Source organism: Cebus imitator, unplaced genomic scaffold, assembly GCF_001604975.1.
Source record: "Cebus imitator isolate Cc_AM_T3 unplaced genomic scaffold, Cebus_imitator-1.0 Scaffold23, whole genome shotgun sequence".
Taxonomy (NCBI): domain Eukaryota; kingdom Metazoa; phylum Chordata; class Mammalia; order Primates; family Cebidae; genus Cebus; species Cebus imitator.
The window spans coordinates 4,292,439-4,303,776 of NW_016107338.1; the positions used below are offsets into that span (position 1 = coordinate 4,292,439).

The following is an 11,338-nucleotide window of genomic DNA, read 5'->3' on the forward strand; positions in this document are numbered from 1 at the left end:
CTGCAGGTATAGTTTTTCTCAAATTGATTGAGTAGAATAAAGCCAGATTTTTTTTTTTTTTTTTGTCTTGGCTCACTGCATCCTCCACTTCCTGGGCTCAAGCAATCCTCTTGCCTCATCCTCCCACATAGCTGGGATTATAGACACGTGCCGCTGCAACTGACCAATTTTTGTATTTTTCTGTAGAGACAGGATCTCTGTTTCCCAGACTGGTCTCGAACTTTTGACCTCAAGTGATCCTTCTGCCTTGGCCTCCCAGAGTGCTGGGATTATAGATGTGAGCTGATGTACCTAGCCAAAGCCAGATTTAATTCTTCAAATACTGGTAGAGTACTGTGTGCAGATTTTGGTTAGCAATAAATTATTAATACAAGCTGCAATAAATGATTGGTTCAGAACCAGAGTTAGATTATTCACAGAAAGGGTTGGCAGCCCTTTCTTTAATGTGTCATTGAAAAATCATTCCCTTGTAACACAGATTTTCAGAAGAATATTTTGCTGGAAATATACATATTTTAAAGGAAGCACTTGGACATTGAGGTTATTTTTTCATTTTTTAGGATTTGCCTGGTGTCTGATTAGGACAGTGACTTAAGCAAAATGTATGGGAGTTCACTTTCAATTTTTTCTTTATCCACGAAATGGTTTTATATCAGCTAGCTGGAATTGCATGGCAAAGTGCAAAAATTACTCTCAGTTGTCAAATTAGAACCTTTTCCCTAATGGCTAAGAACAGCATTTTTGTACCAACCATATGTTTTGCCAAATTTAATCTCTTTCAAATTTAAAATAAAACTGTTGCTTTTTGATATTCTCTCTCCTAAAATAGGCAATATGAAAATTAGAACAGAAAGACTGATTTTAAATGTGTTTTCCTATTTCGCTTGGCAGTGTCAGATAAGGATTAGCAATATGTACAGTGGCTAAAAGAGTCAGTACCTAGAAAATTGTCCAGCTTTGAATCCTGGCTCTGTCACTTAGTAGCTTAGTGACCTTTAGTTTTCTTATTATAAAATAAGATAAAAACAGTATCTTGTTGAGAGGATGTAAGGATTAAATGATTTAATACATGTAAAGTGCTTAGCACCCAGCCCAGCACGTGATAGGCACTGAGTAATTTTTTTTTTTTTTTTTTTTTTTTGAGACGGAGTCTCGCTCTGTTGCTCAGGCTGGAGTGCATGGTGGCTTGATCTCAGCTCACTGCAAACTCTGTCTCCTTGGTTCAAGCAATTCTCCTGCCTCAGTCTCCTGGGTAGCTGGGATTACAGGTGCATATTACCATGCCTGGCTAATTTTTGTATTTTTACTGGAGACAGGGTTTCACCATGTTGACCAAGCTCCTGACCTCAGGTGATCCGCCTGCCTTGGCCTCCCAAAGTGCTGGAATTACAGGAATGAGCCACTGTGCCTGGCCAGGCACTGAATAAATTTTAACTGTTATATCCTATTGTCAATTTATTTAAATATACTCCTGTAAGATGGAGGATTTCTTCTTACTCAGAAGGCTCATTTTCTTTTTTTTGAGATGGAGTCTTGCTCTGGGTCACCCAGGCTGAAATGCAATGATGTGATCTGGGGCGATTCTCCTGCCTTAGCCTCCTGAGTAGCTGGGATTACGGGTGCCTGCCACCATGCCCAACTAATGTTTGTATATTTAGTAGAGATGGGGTTTTATCACGTGGGTCAGGCTGGTCTTGAACGTCTGATCTCAGGTGATCCCTGCCTGCCTTGGCCTCCCAAATTGCTGGGATTACCGAGTGAGCCACATTTTTTTTTTTTTTAACTGAATCTCACTTGTTTGCCCAGGGTGGAGTGCAGTGACACACTCTTGGCTCACTGCAACCTCTGTCTCCTGGGTTCAAGTGATTCCCCTGCCTCAGCTGCCTGAGTAGCTGGGACTACAGACGCACGCCACCACAACCAGCTAATCTTTGTATTTTTAGCAGAGACAGGTTTTCACCATGTTAGCCAGGCTGGTCTCAAACTCCTGACCTCGTGATCCACCTACCTCAGCCTCCCAAAGTGGTGGAATTACAGGTGTGAATCACCATGCCTGGCCTTCTTTTTTTTTTTTTTGAGACAGAGTTTCGCTGTTTTTGCCCAGGCTGGAGTGCAATGCTGCGATCTCAGTTAACTGCAACCTCCTCCTCCCAGGTTCAAGTGACTCTTCTGCCTCAGCCTCCCAAGTAGCTGGGATTACAGACACCTGCCACCATGCTCAGTTAATTTTGTATTTTTAGTAGAGACAGGGTTTCATCATGTTGGCCAGGCTGGTTTCAAACTCCTGATCTCAGGTGATCCACTAGCCTCAGCCTCTCAAAGTGCTGGGCTTACAGGTGTGATCCACCATGCACCTGACAGAAGATTCCTTTTCTTTTCTTTTTTTTTTGAGACAGAATCTCTATTGCCCATGCTGGAGTGCAATGATGAGATCTCCGCTCACTGCAACTTCCGCCTCCCAAGTTCATTCAGTTCTCCTACCTCAGCCTCCTGAGTAGCTGGGATTACAGGCACGTGCCACCACTACCAGCTAACTTTTGTATTTTTTTAGTAGAGAGGAGGTTTCACTATGTTGGCCAGACTGGTCTCGAACTCCTGACCTCAGCTGATCCACCTGCTTGGCCTCCCAAAGTGCTGTGATTACTGGTGTGAGCCACTGCCCCTGGCCAGAAGGTTCATTTTCCATAATGAATAATCAGGTCTGTTTAATAGTTTTAAAACTATTAAAACACCAATGCTGTATTTTTGTCCTGCAAGCCGTTGTCATAATAGCAAAATAGGAAATTAAAGATTCTGTTATATCTTTATTGCTTTAGTGAATTCATTCTCAATCTAAACATGGTCCTAGAAAAAACATAAGAAAAGAGGTGGCCAGGTGCAGTGGCTCATGACTGTAATCCCAGCACTTTGGGAGGCCAAGGTGGGTGGATCACCTGAGGTCAAGCGATTGAGACCAGCCTGGCCAACATGGTGAAACCCCATCTCTACTAAAAATACAAAACATAGCCGGGCGTGGTGGCGCATGCCTGTAGTCCCAGCTACTCCGGAGGCTAAAGCAGGAAAATCACTTGAACCTGGGAAGTGGAGGTTGCAGTGAGCTGAGATAGTGCCACTGCACTCCAGCCTGGTGACAAAGACTCTGTCAAAAACAAACAAACAAACAAGCATTAGCTGGTTATGGTGGGACGTGCCTGTAATCTCAGCTACTCAGGAGGCTGAGATGGGAAAATTGCTTGAACTCGGAAGGCGCACGTTATAATGAGCTGAGATCATGCCACTGCACTCCAGCCTGAGCAACAGAGCAAGACTTGTCTCAAAAAAAGAAGAGTCTCTAATGATATCTTTTAGGACAGGTGCAGTGCCTCATGCTTTTAATCCCAGCACTTTGGGAGACCAAAGGAGGCGGATCGCTTGAGGCCAGGAGTTTGAGACCAGCCTGGCCAACATTGCAAAACCCAGTCTTCTACAGAAAATACAAAAATTAGCTGGGTGTGGTGGTGCACACCTGTAGTTCCAGCCACTCGGGAGGCTGAGGCAGGAGAATGGCTTGAACCCAGAAGGCGGAGGTTGTAGTAAGCTGAGGCAGTGCCACTGCTCTTTAGCTTGGGCAACAGTGTGAGACCTTATCTCATAAAAAAAAAAAAAAAAGGTATCTTTTAAATATTCCAGGAAGTAAATTGCATAGATTTATGCTTATGTTATATTTTGTTATGTTACTTACTGTATCATTAGGCAACTTAATTAATATCTCTTAGCCTTAGTGTCTTCATTTGTAAAATGGCAATAAGAATTTCCTCTTTATAGGGTTGTTAAACGTATACATACATTTAAAGCACTTGGGCCAGGCCACGATGGCTCCTGCCTATAATCCCAACACTTTGGGAGGCTGAAGTAGGTAGATCACTCAAGGCCAGGAGTTTGAGACCAGCCTGGGCAACATGGTGAAACCCAGTTAAAAAAAATTAGGCTAAGCATGGTGGCTCACACCTGTAATCCCAGCACGTCGGGAGGCTGAGGTGGGTGGATCACCTGAGGTGAGGAGTTGGAGATCAGCTGGGCTAACATGGGGAAACCTCATCTCTATTAAAAATACAAAAATTAGCCAGATGTGGTGGTGCATGCCTATAATCCATGCCACTCTAGAGGCCGAGGCAGGAAAATCTCTTGAACCTGAGAGGCTGAGGTTGCAGTGAGCCAAGATCGCACAACTTTACTCCAGCCTGGGCAAAGAGCAAAACTCTGTCCCCCCCCAAAAAAAAAAATTAACTAATTAAAAATAAATAAAGCACTTGGCCCCAGAGCTGGATATGGTGGCTTATATCTGTAATCCCAGCACTTTACTTTGGGGGGCCAAGGTGGGATGATCACGTGCGGCCAGGAGTTTGAGACTAGCCTGAGCAACATTGGGAGACTCCACCTCTACAAAATTTTTTTTTTTTAAAAAGCCTTTGGCCCTGTATTTGGCATATAATAAGCACACAATAAATATTTATTATTACTATTATTATAAACTGCTAACTTTATTGTCTTTAAAACAATGATGGCACTTTGGAAAGAGAATGTAACATTTTACTGTATTAATATCATAGCAATAAGTGATCTATGATTATGATAGCCATTGGTATGAAGTCACCACATAGAATATATATAGGACTCCTGAATTATGAATATATATAAGACTTAAGTGTAGACTATTTCTGGAATCTGTTTCATAACACAACTATTTAAATAATCAGAATATTATTGGCTGGGCACAGTGCTCACATTCTAATCTCAGCACTTTGAAAGTGTGAGGTGGGAGGATCATTTGAGACCAGCCTGGGCAACATAGTGAGACTCTGTCTCTACAAAACAAACAAACAAACAAACACAAAAATTAGCTAGGCATGATTTAAGCTGAATAAATAGCTGGGACTTCGGGTGTGCACCATCACACCCGAAGTCCCAGCTATTTATTCAGCTTATATAGGAGGATTGCTTGAGCCCAGGAATTTGAGGTTGTGGTAAACTGTGATTATGCCACTGTACTCCAGCCTGGGTAACAGAGCAAGACCTTGTCTAAAACAACAACAACAAAAAAACCCAGAGTATTAATAGACAACTGTATGCACTTAAATATAGTGATATATGTCTTTGTTATCTTTATAAATGCTTTGTCAGGACAATAAAATCCTGGGTTTTCCCCCAGTCTTTTCTCATTTCTTCTGGTTCTCTGCAAATGAGCACTTCATACTCCATAAACTTGTTAACTATTTTTTCTAGAATAACATTTTCTTCTTTTTCTTTTTTAGTAAGATACATGTTTATTCAAACACAAGATACCCCAAATCCCAACAGCTTAAAGTTTATACCAGGAAAACCAGTTCTTGAGACAAGGACCATGGATTTTCCCACCCCAGCTGCAGCATTTCGCTCCCCTCTGGCTAGGTATATTACTGTTTTCATTTGCTTTTACCAAGAAACATAAATAACTGACATTGGGGTTAAGACAACCTTATTTAACTGTTGCCTTTCTATGTGTACTGTATTTTCTTTAAGTGTAGAGAATAATTTTTTTCTTTTCAGATAAGAGATTTTTAAAAAATGCCTGTTGCAGCGGCTCACGCCTATAATCCTAACACTTTGAGAGGCCAAAATGGGAGGATTGCGTGAGTCCAGGAGTTTGAGACCAGCCTGCACAACATAGAGAGACCCAATCTCTACCACACACACCACAAACACATCACACATACACACCCCCATACACCCGTCTCTATCACACACGCGCGCGTGCACACACACACACACACACACACAAATTTAGCTGGGTGTGGTGGTGTGCACCTCTGGTCTTAGCTACTCAGGAGGCTGAGATGGGAGAATCGCTTGAGCCTGGGAGGTCGAGGCCGCAGTGAGCCATGATAGTGCCACTGTGCTCCAGCCTGGGCAACAGAGTGACACCTTGTCTCAGAAAACCCCAAAAATGTTGAGGAGGCTGAGGATCACTTGAGTTCAGGAGTTTGAGACCAGCCTGGGCAACATGGTGTAACCCTGTATACAAAAAATACAAAAATTAGCTGAGTGTGGTGGTATGTGTCTGTAGTCCTAGCTACTAAGGAGGCTGAGGTGAGATCACTAAGCCCAGGAGGTTGAGGAAACAATGAGCTGTGATGCCATGATTGTGCCAGTGCATTCCAGCCTGAGCAACAGAGTGAGACCCTGTCGCAAAAAAGGAAAAGAAAAATGGGAGTTGATATTCAAAAATCTTTTTCCTGAAAAGTGATATATTTGAGAGATCTATCGCATGAATAAATAAAAACATATTTTTACTTAAGAAAAAATGTTCATCAAATTGATAAATGTGGTAAATTTCCATTTCAGATCTTTAAAAATCTGATTTTTAAGAATAATGAGAACTTGCTTATTTTATTCATAAGGGTAGTTGAATTTGTAGATGTTTCAAGATGGAGTAATTTATACAATACTCTATCAGAACTGTGAATGAAAATGAGTCAATGGAGACAGTTTTAAAATTTACCAGATAAAGGCATGTTTAAACCAGTAGTTTCCCCCCTTATCTGTGGTTTCACTTTCCCTGGTTTTAGTTACCCAAGATCAGCCATAGTCTAAAAATATTAAATGGAGAATTTCAGAAATAAACAATTCATCTGTTTTAAATTATGCTGCCTTTCTGAGTAGCATGGTGAAATCTTTCGCTGTCCTCCCCAAAGCATAAATTAGCCCTTTTCCAGTATATCCATGCCTTATACACTATCCGTCTGCCTGTGTCCTCCCCTCTGCTGATCCCTCCTTCTCTCCTGCCCTGCCTCCGCAGCACCATTAGTCACTTAGTAGCCATCTCTTGCAGTAAAGTAGCTGGCATATTGTTATAATTGTTCTATTTTTTTTTTATCAGTTATTAATCTCTTGTTGTGCCTAATTTATAAATTAAACTTTATCGTAGGTATATATGTATAGGCAAGAAACAGTACTTGCAGGGTTCAATACTGTGTATGGTTTTAGGGATCCACTGGAGGCCTTGGAACATATCCCTGAGGATAAGGGGGGCTACTGTATGTTAGAGATGATAAAGCACAAATGATAAAACTGTTGGAATTAACCACTTTTTAACTGATAGAGAAGTTAATAATAAGGAATATTAGAGTCATTCAGCATCAGTTGAAATTTTTGGGAACTGAAGCCTCAATCCGATTGCCAGGAATACTCAGAAAACAGAGCTTAGGTAACTACTTCTGTACATATAGCCATTTTATGTCTCATTTAAGGAACCTAGGGATTTGCTAAGCTCTGGAATAGTTTTTAAAATTTATAATTAGTAAGTACTTTTTTTTTTACTTAAATATATCAGTTTTCATAATATACCTTAGAGTATTTATTTTTCATATTTTATTTTTTACTTTTTATTTATTTTTTGAGGCAAGGTTACACTCCTGTCACCCAGGCTGGAGTATGATGGCATAATCTTGGTTCCCTGCAACCTCCGTCTCCTGGGTTCAAGCTATTCTCCTGCCTCAGCCTCCCAAGTAGTTGGGACTATAAGCATATGCCTCCTCACCTGGCTAAATTTGGTATTTTTTGTAGAGACTAGGTTTCATCATCTTGCCCAGGCTAGTGGTCTTAGACTCCTGAGCTCAAGTAATCTGCCCTTCTCGCCCTCCAAAGTGCTGGAATTACAGGCTGTTTTTCATACTTTTTTGATATAAGCCACAGTAAAAAATATTTTACATTATGTGTGTGTATGTGTGAGATACAAATGTTTGATGGGATAATTTTCACTTGTTTTTTCACCCATACAATGGGTAATAGATTCTTACATTTCCTTTCCTCATCTCTTTTTGTTGCTCTGTTTTATTTTATTAAATAAAACCCTGTCACTACATATTTGATTCCACAACTCACTACTGGGTTTGAAAAACCCTACCCTAGAAGTTACTTGCACATGTGCCCAAGCTGTGTGGAGGGATGTATTTACTGTCATAGAAGGACATCTGAAACATACAAGTGAAGAAAGCAACTTGCAGAACAGTGAGTCCAATAAAATATTATGTATATAAATACAAAAACCACAGAACAACAAATGCACTGACAAAAAGATCTGGAAGAATACGTACGAAACTAATAACAGAATTTGGGTATGGGTGGTCAAGGGGCATTTAAACTTTGTTATTTGAAACATTTACATCAAGAATGAGTTCATATTTTGTATTAAAAAATATAAAAGTAAAAAAGCCCCATTTCAGCTATAGATTAGTTAAATATTATTTCTGTCAGATGTTCGGTTGGCAAAATCTCTTTTCACATTAGTCTTTTGAAAATAGTCTATTAAGGCCGGTCATGGTAGCTTATATCTGTAATCCCAGTACTTTGGGATGCCGAGGTGGGTGGATCACCTGAGGTCAGGCATTCAAGACCAGCCTGGCCAACATGGTGAAACCCCATCTCTATTAAAAATATAAAAATTAGCTGGGCATGGTGGCATATACCTGTAATCCCAGCTACTTGGGAGGCTGAGTTAGGAGAATGGCTTGAACCCAGCAGGCGGAGGTTGCAGTGAGCCGAGATCATGCCACTGCATTCCAGCCTGGGTGACAGAGGGAGACTCTGTCTCAAAAGAAAAAAAAAAAAGAAAGAAAATAGTCTGTTTAGTGCTTAGTACAGTGCCTGGCACTTAGTTGGTGTCAAATTATTTGTTGAATGAATGATTGATTGTATGGATATAGCAGTCTATTCATTCACCAGGTAGTGGACATGTCCATATTTTTGTGTATGTGTGGCTATTTTATTTATTTTTTATTTTTCCTTAGTTCACATTTTTTAATAACATGGCACAGTTTACATTACACAAGAAGGTTCTGCCGATGAGAACATACTGAAGTTTCAGTTGCTTCACTTTTCTTTGTGGCTATTTTAAATGAAGCTGCTATAAAGATTTATGTAAGTCTTGGTGGAGCATGTGTTTTCATTTCTTTTGGGTATATACCTAGGAGTGGGATTGCTACATCATAGAGTAGGAATATGAAACAAAATTGGCCATCAATTGATCATTGCTGAAGCTGCAAAGGATATGTGGAGAGTTTTTCACTTTTCTGTACTTTTATGTTTAAGCTTTTCCATATTCAAGCATTTTATTATCTCTTATTTTTTCTTTATTTGCAGGCAGTTATTTAGGATTGAAGGAGTAAAAAGTGTCTTCTTTGGACCAGATTTCATCACTGTCACAAAGGTAAACATAGGATTGTATAAAATAAGACTTGAAATAATTTTTGTTTTTTTCTGAGTCCAGTGCCTCTCTCCAACATTTCCATTCTTTCTGTTCTTTAATTTTTATTTTTTATTTTTGAGACAGAGTCTTACTGACTTGCCCCCTGAACGTCACAAAATCAAGTGAAATATGCTGTTTTTCAGCAGTCAAGGCAGTATCTGCTAGAAATGGCTGTTCATTTTTGATGTCTCAAGATTGATGGGACATGAACTATTTAAATTTGAACTGTGTATCTTTTTAAAACTGTTAATTGACATATATCCACTTGCCTGATAATGTGTGAAAATCAAAAGTATTCATTAAACTCCCCTTAAGCAATTTGAAAGCATTAGTCTGAGTTCTTTATGTCCTTAAAAGTGGACTTACTGCTCAAACCTGTAATCCCAGCACTTTGGGAGGCCGAGGCGGGTGGATCACGAGGTCAAGAGATCGAGACTATCCTGGTCAACATGGTGAAACCCCGTCTCTACTAAAAATACAAAAAATTAGCTGGGCATGGTGGTGCGTGCCTGTAATCCCAGCTACTCAGGAGGCTGAGGCAGAAGAATTGCCTGAACCCAGGAGGCGGAGGTTGCGGTGAGCCGAGATCGCGCCATTGCACTCTAGCCTGGGTAACATGAGTGAAACTCCGTCTCAAAAAAAAAAAAAAAAAGTGGACTTACTGGGTTAGTGACATGTTAAATCTAGTCCAGTATTCTCTTGTAGTTATTTATTTACTTAGAGACAAAGTCTCGGTCTGTTGCCCAGGTCAGACTGCAGTGGCACGATCTCAGCTCACTGCAGCCTCAGCCTCCTGGGCTCAAGCAGTCCTCCCACCTTAGCCTCTCTAGTAGCTGGGACTATATGTGCATACCACCACATTCAGCTAATTTTTGTATTTTTTGTAGAGACGAGGTTTTACCATGTTGCCAGGCTGGTCTCAAATTCCTGAGGTCAAACAATCTGCTCACCGTGGCCTCCCAGAGTGCTGGGATTACAGGTGTGAACCACTGTGCCCAGCCCCCAATTCCTCAGTTTTCTTTCTTCCATGTTTTTTAAGGGGAAAAAGGACAAGCATTTATTTAATGTATTCAGTGTCAGATAGGGCACTAGTGCTTTACATATATTATCTAATTCTTATAGCTATTCATTTTATAAGTGGGAAATTATATGTTTATTTTTTTAAGTTATTTAGTTTTTTACATATAACCTATGCTATATAAAAATTTTTATAGATTAAAATGTGATTATATCTTAAAGAGTTTTTCTTTTTTCCTTTTCCTTTTTTTTTGAAGACAGAGTTTCAATTTGCCACCCAGGCTGGAAGTCTGGAGTGCAGTGATGCAATCTTGGATCACTGCAATCTCCACCTCCTCGGTTCAAGCAATTCTCCTGCCTCAGCTTCCTTAGTAGCTGGGATTACAGGCATCTGCCGCCATGCCCAGCTAATTTTTTTGTAATTTTTAGTAGAGGCGGAGTTTCACCATGTTGGTCAAGCTGGTTTTGAACTCCTGACCTCATGATCCACCCACCTCGGCCTCCCAGAATGCTGGGATTACAGGTATGGCCCCTGGCCTCCTCCTATTTTTCTTGATTAGATTTAGTAAGTCATTTTTTAGCTTTCTTTCTTTTTTTTTTTTTTTTTTTTTTTTTTTGGTTTTTTTTTTTTTTTTTTTTTTTTTTGGGGTTTTTTCTTTTTTTTTTTTTTTTTTTTTTTTTGTTTTAGAGGCAGGGTTTCGCCATGTTGGTCAGGCTGGTCTCGAACTCCTGAGCTCGGGTGATCCACCCACCTTGGCCTCCCAAAGTGCTGGGATTACAGGCATGTGTCACCATGCCCAACTAATTATGTATTTTTAGTTAGAGGCAGGGTTTCGCCATGTTGGTCAGGCTGGTCTCGAACTCCTGAGCTCGGGTGATCCACCCGTCTCGGCCTCCCAAAGTGCTGGGATTACAGGTGTGAGCCACTGCACCTGTCAGCTCTCTTACTTTCATTATTTAGTTACCCTATTTGAAATTGCTCTAGCTCTACTGTTTTTTCTTAAGTAAAATGACATAACTAATAGATAATATTCCAAGTTAGGGTATATGTTGATATAT

The 11,338-nt window shown here is 40.3% G+C and overlaps 1 protein-coding gene across 7 annotated transcripts in view; it reads left to right on the plus strand.

The window, feature by feature from the left end:
- The window catches only part of NFU1 (NFU1 iron-sulfur cluster scaffold), a 43,913-nt gene that overhangs the window by 7,697 nt on the left and 24,878 nt on the right, over positions 1-11,338 (plus strand). For 4 of the 7 annotated variants that reach the window (XM_017522074.2, XM_017522079.2, XM_017522077.2 and 1 more), the window contains exons 3-4: positions 5,292-5,427; positions 9,157-9,223. In XM_017522074.2, coding sequence (XP_017377563.1) covers positions 5,292-5,427; positions 9,157-9,223 — 203 coding nt within the window. The remainder of the gene's footprint in view (positions 1-5,291; positions 5,428-9,156; positions 9,224-11,338) is intronic. The other 3 variants (XM_017522082.2, XM_017522080.2, XM_017522081.2) reach the window with 1 other exon arrangement.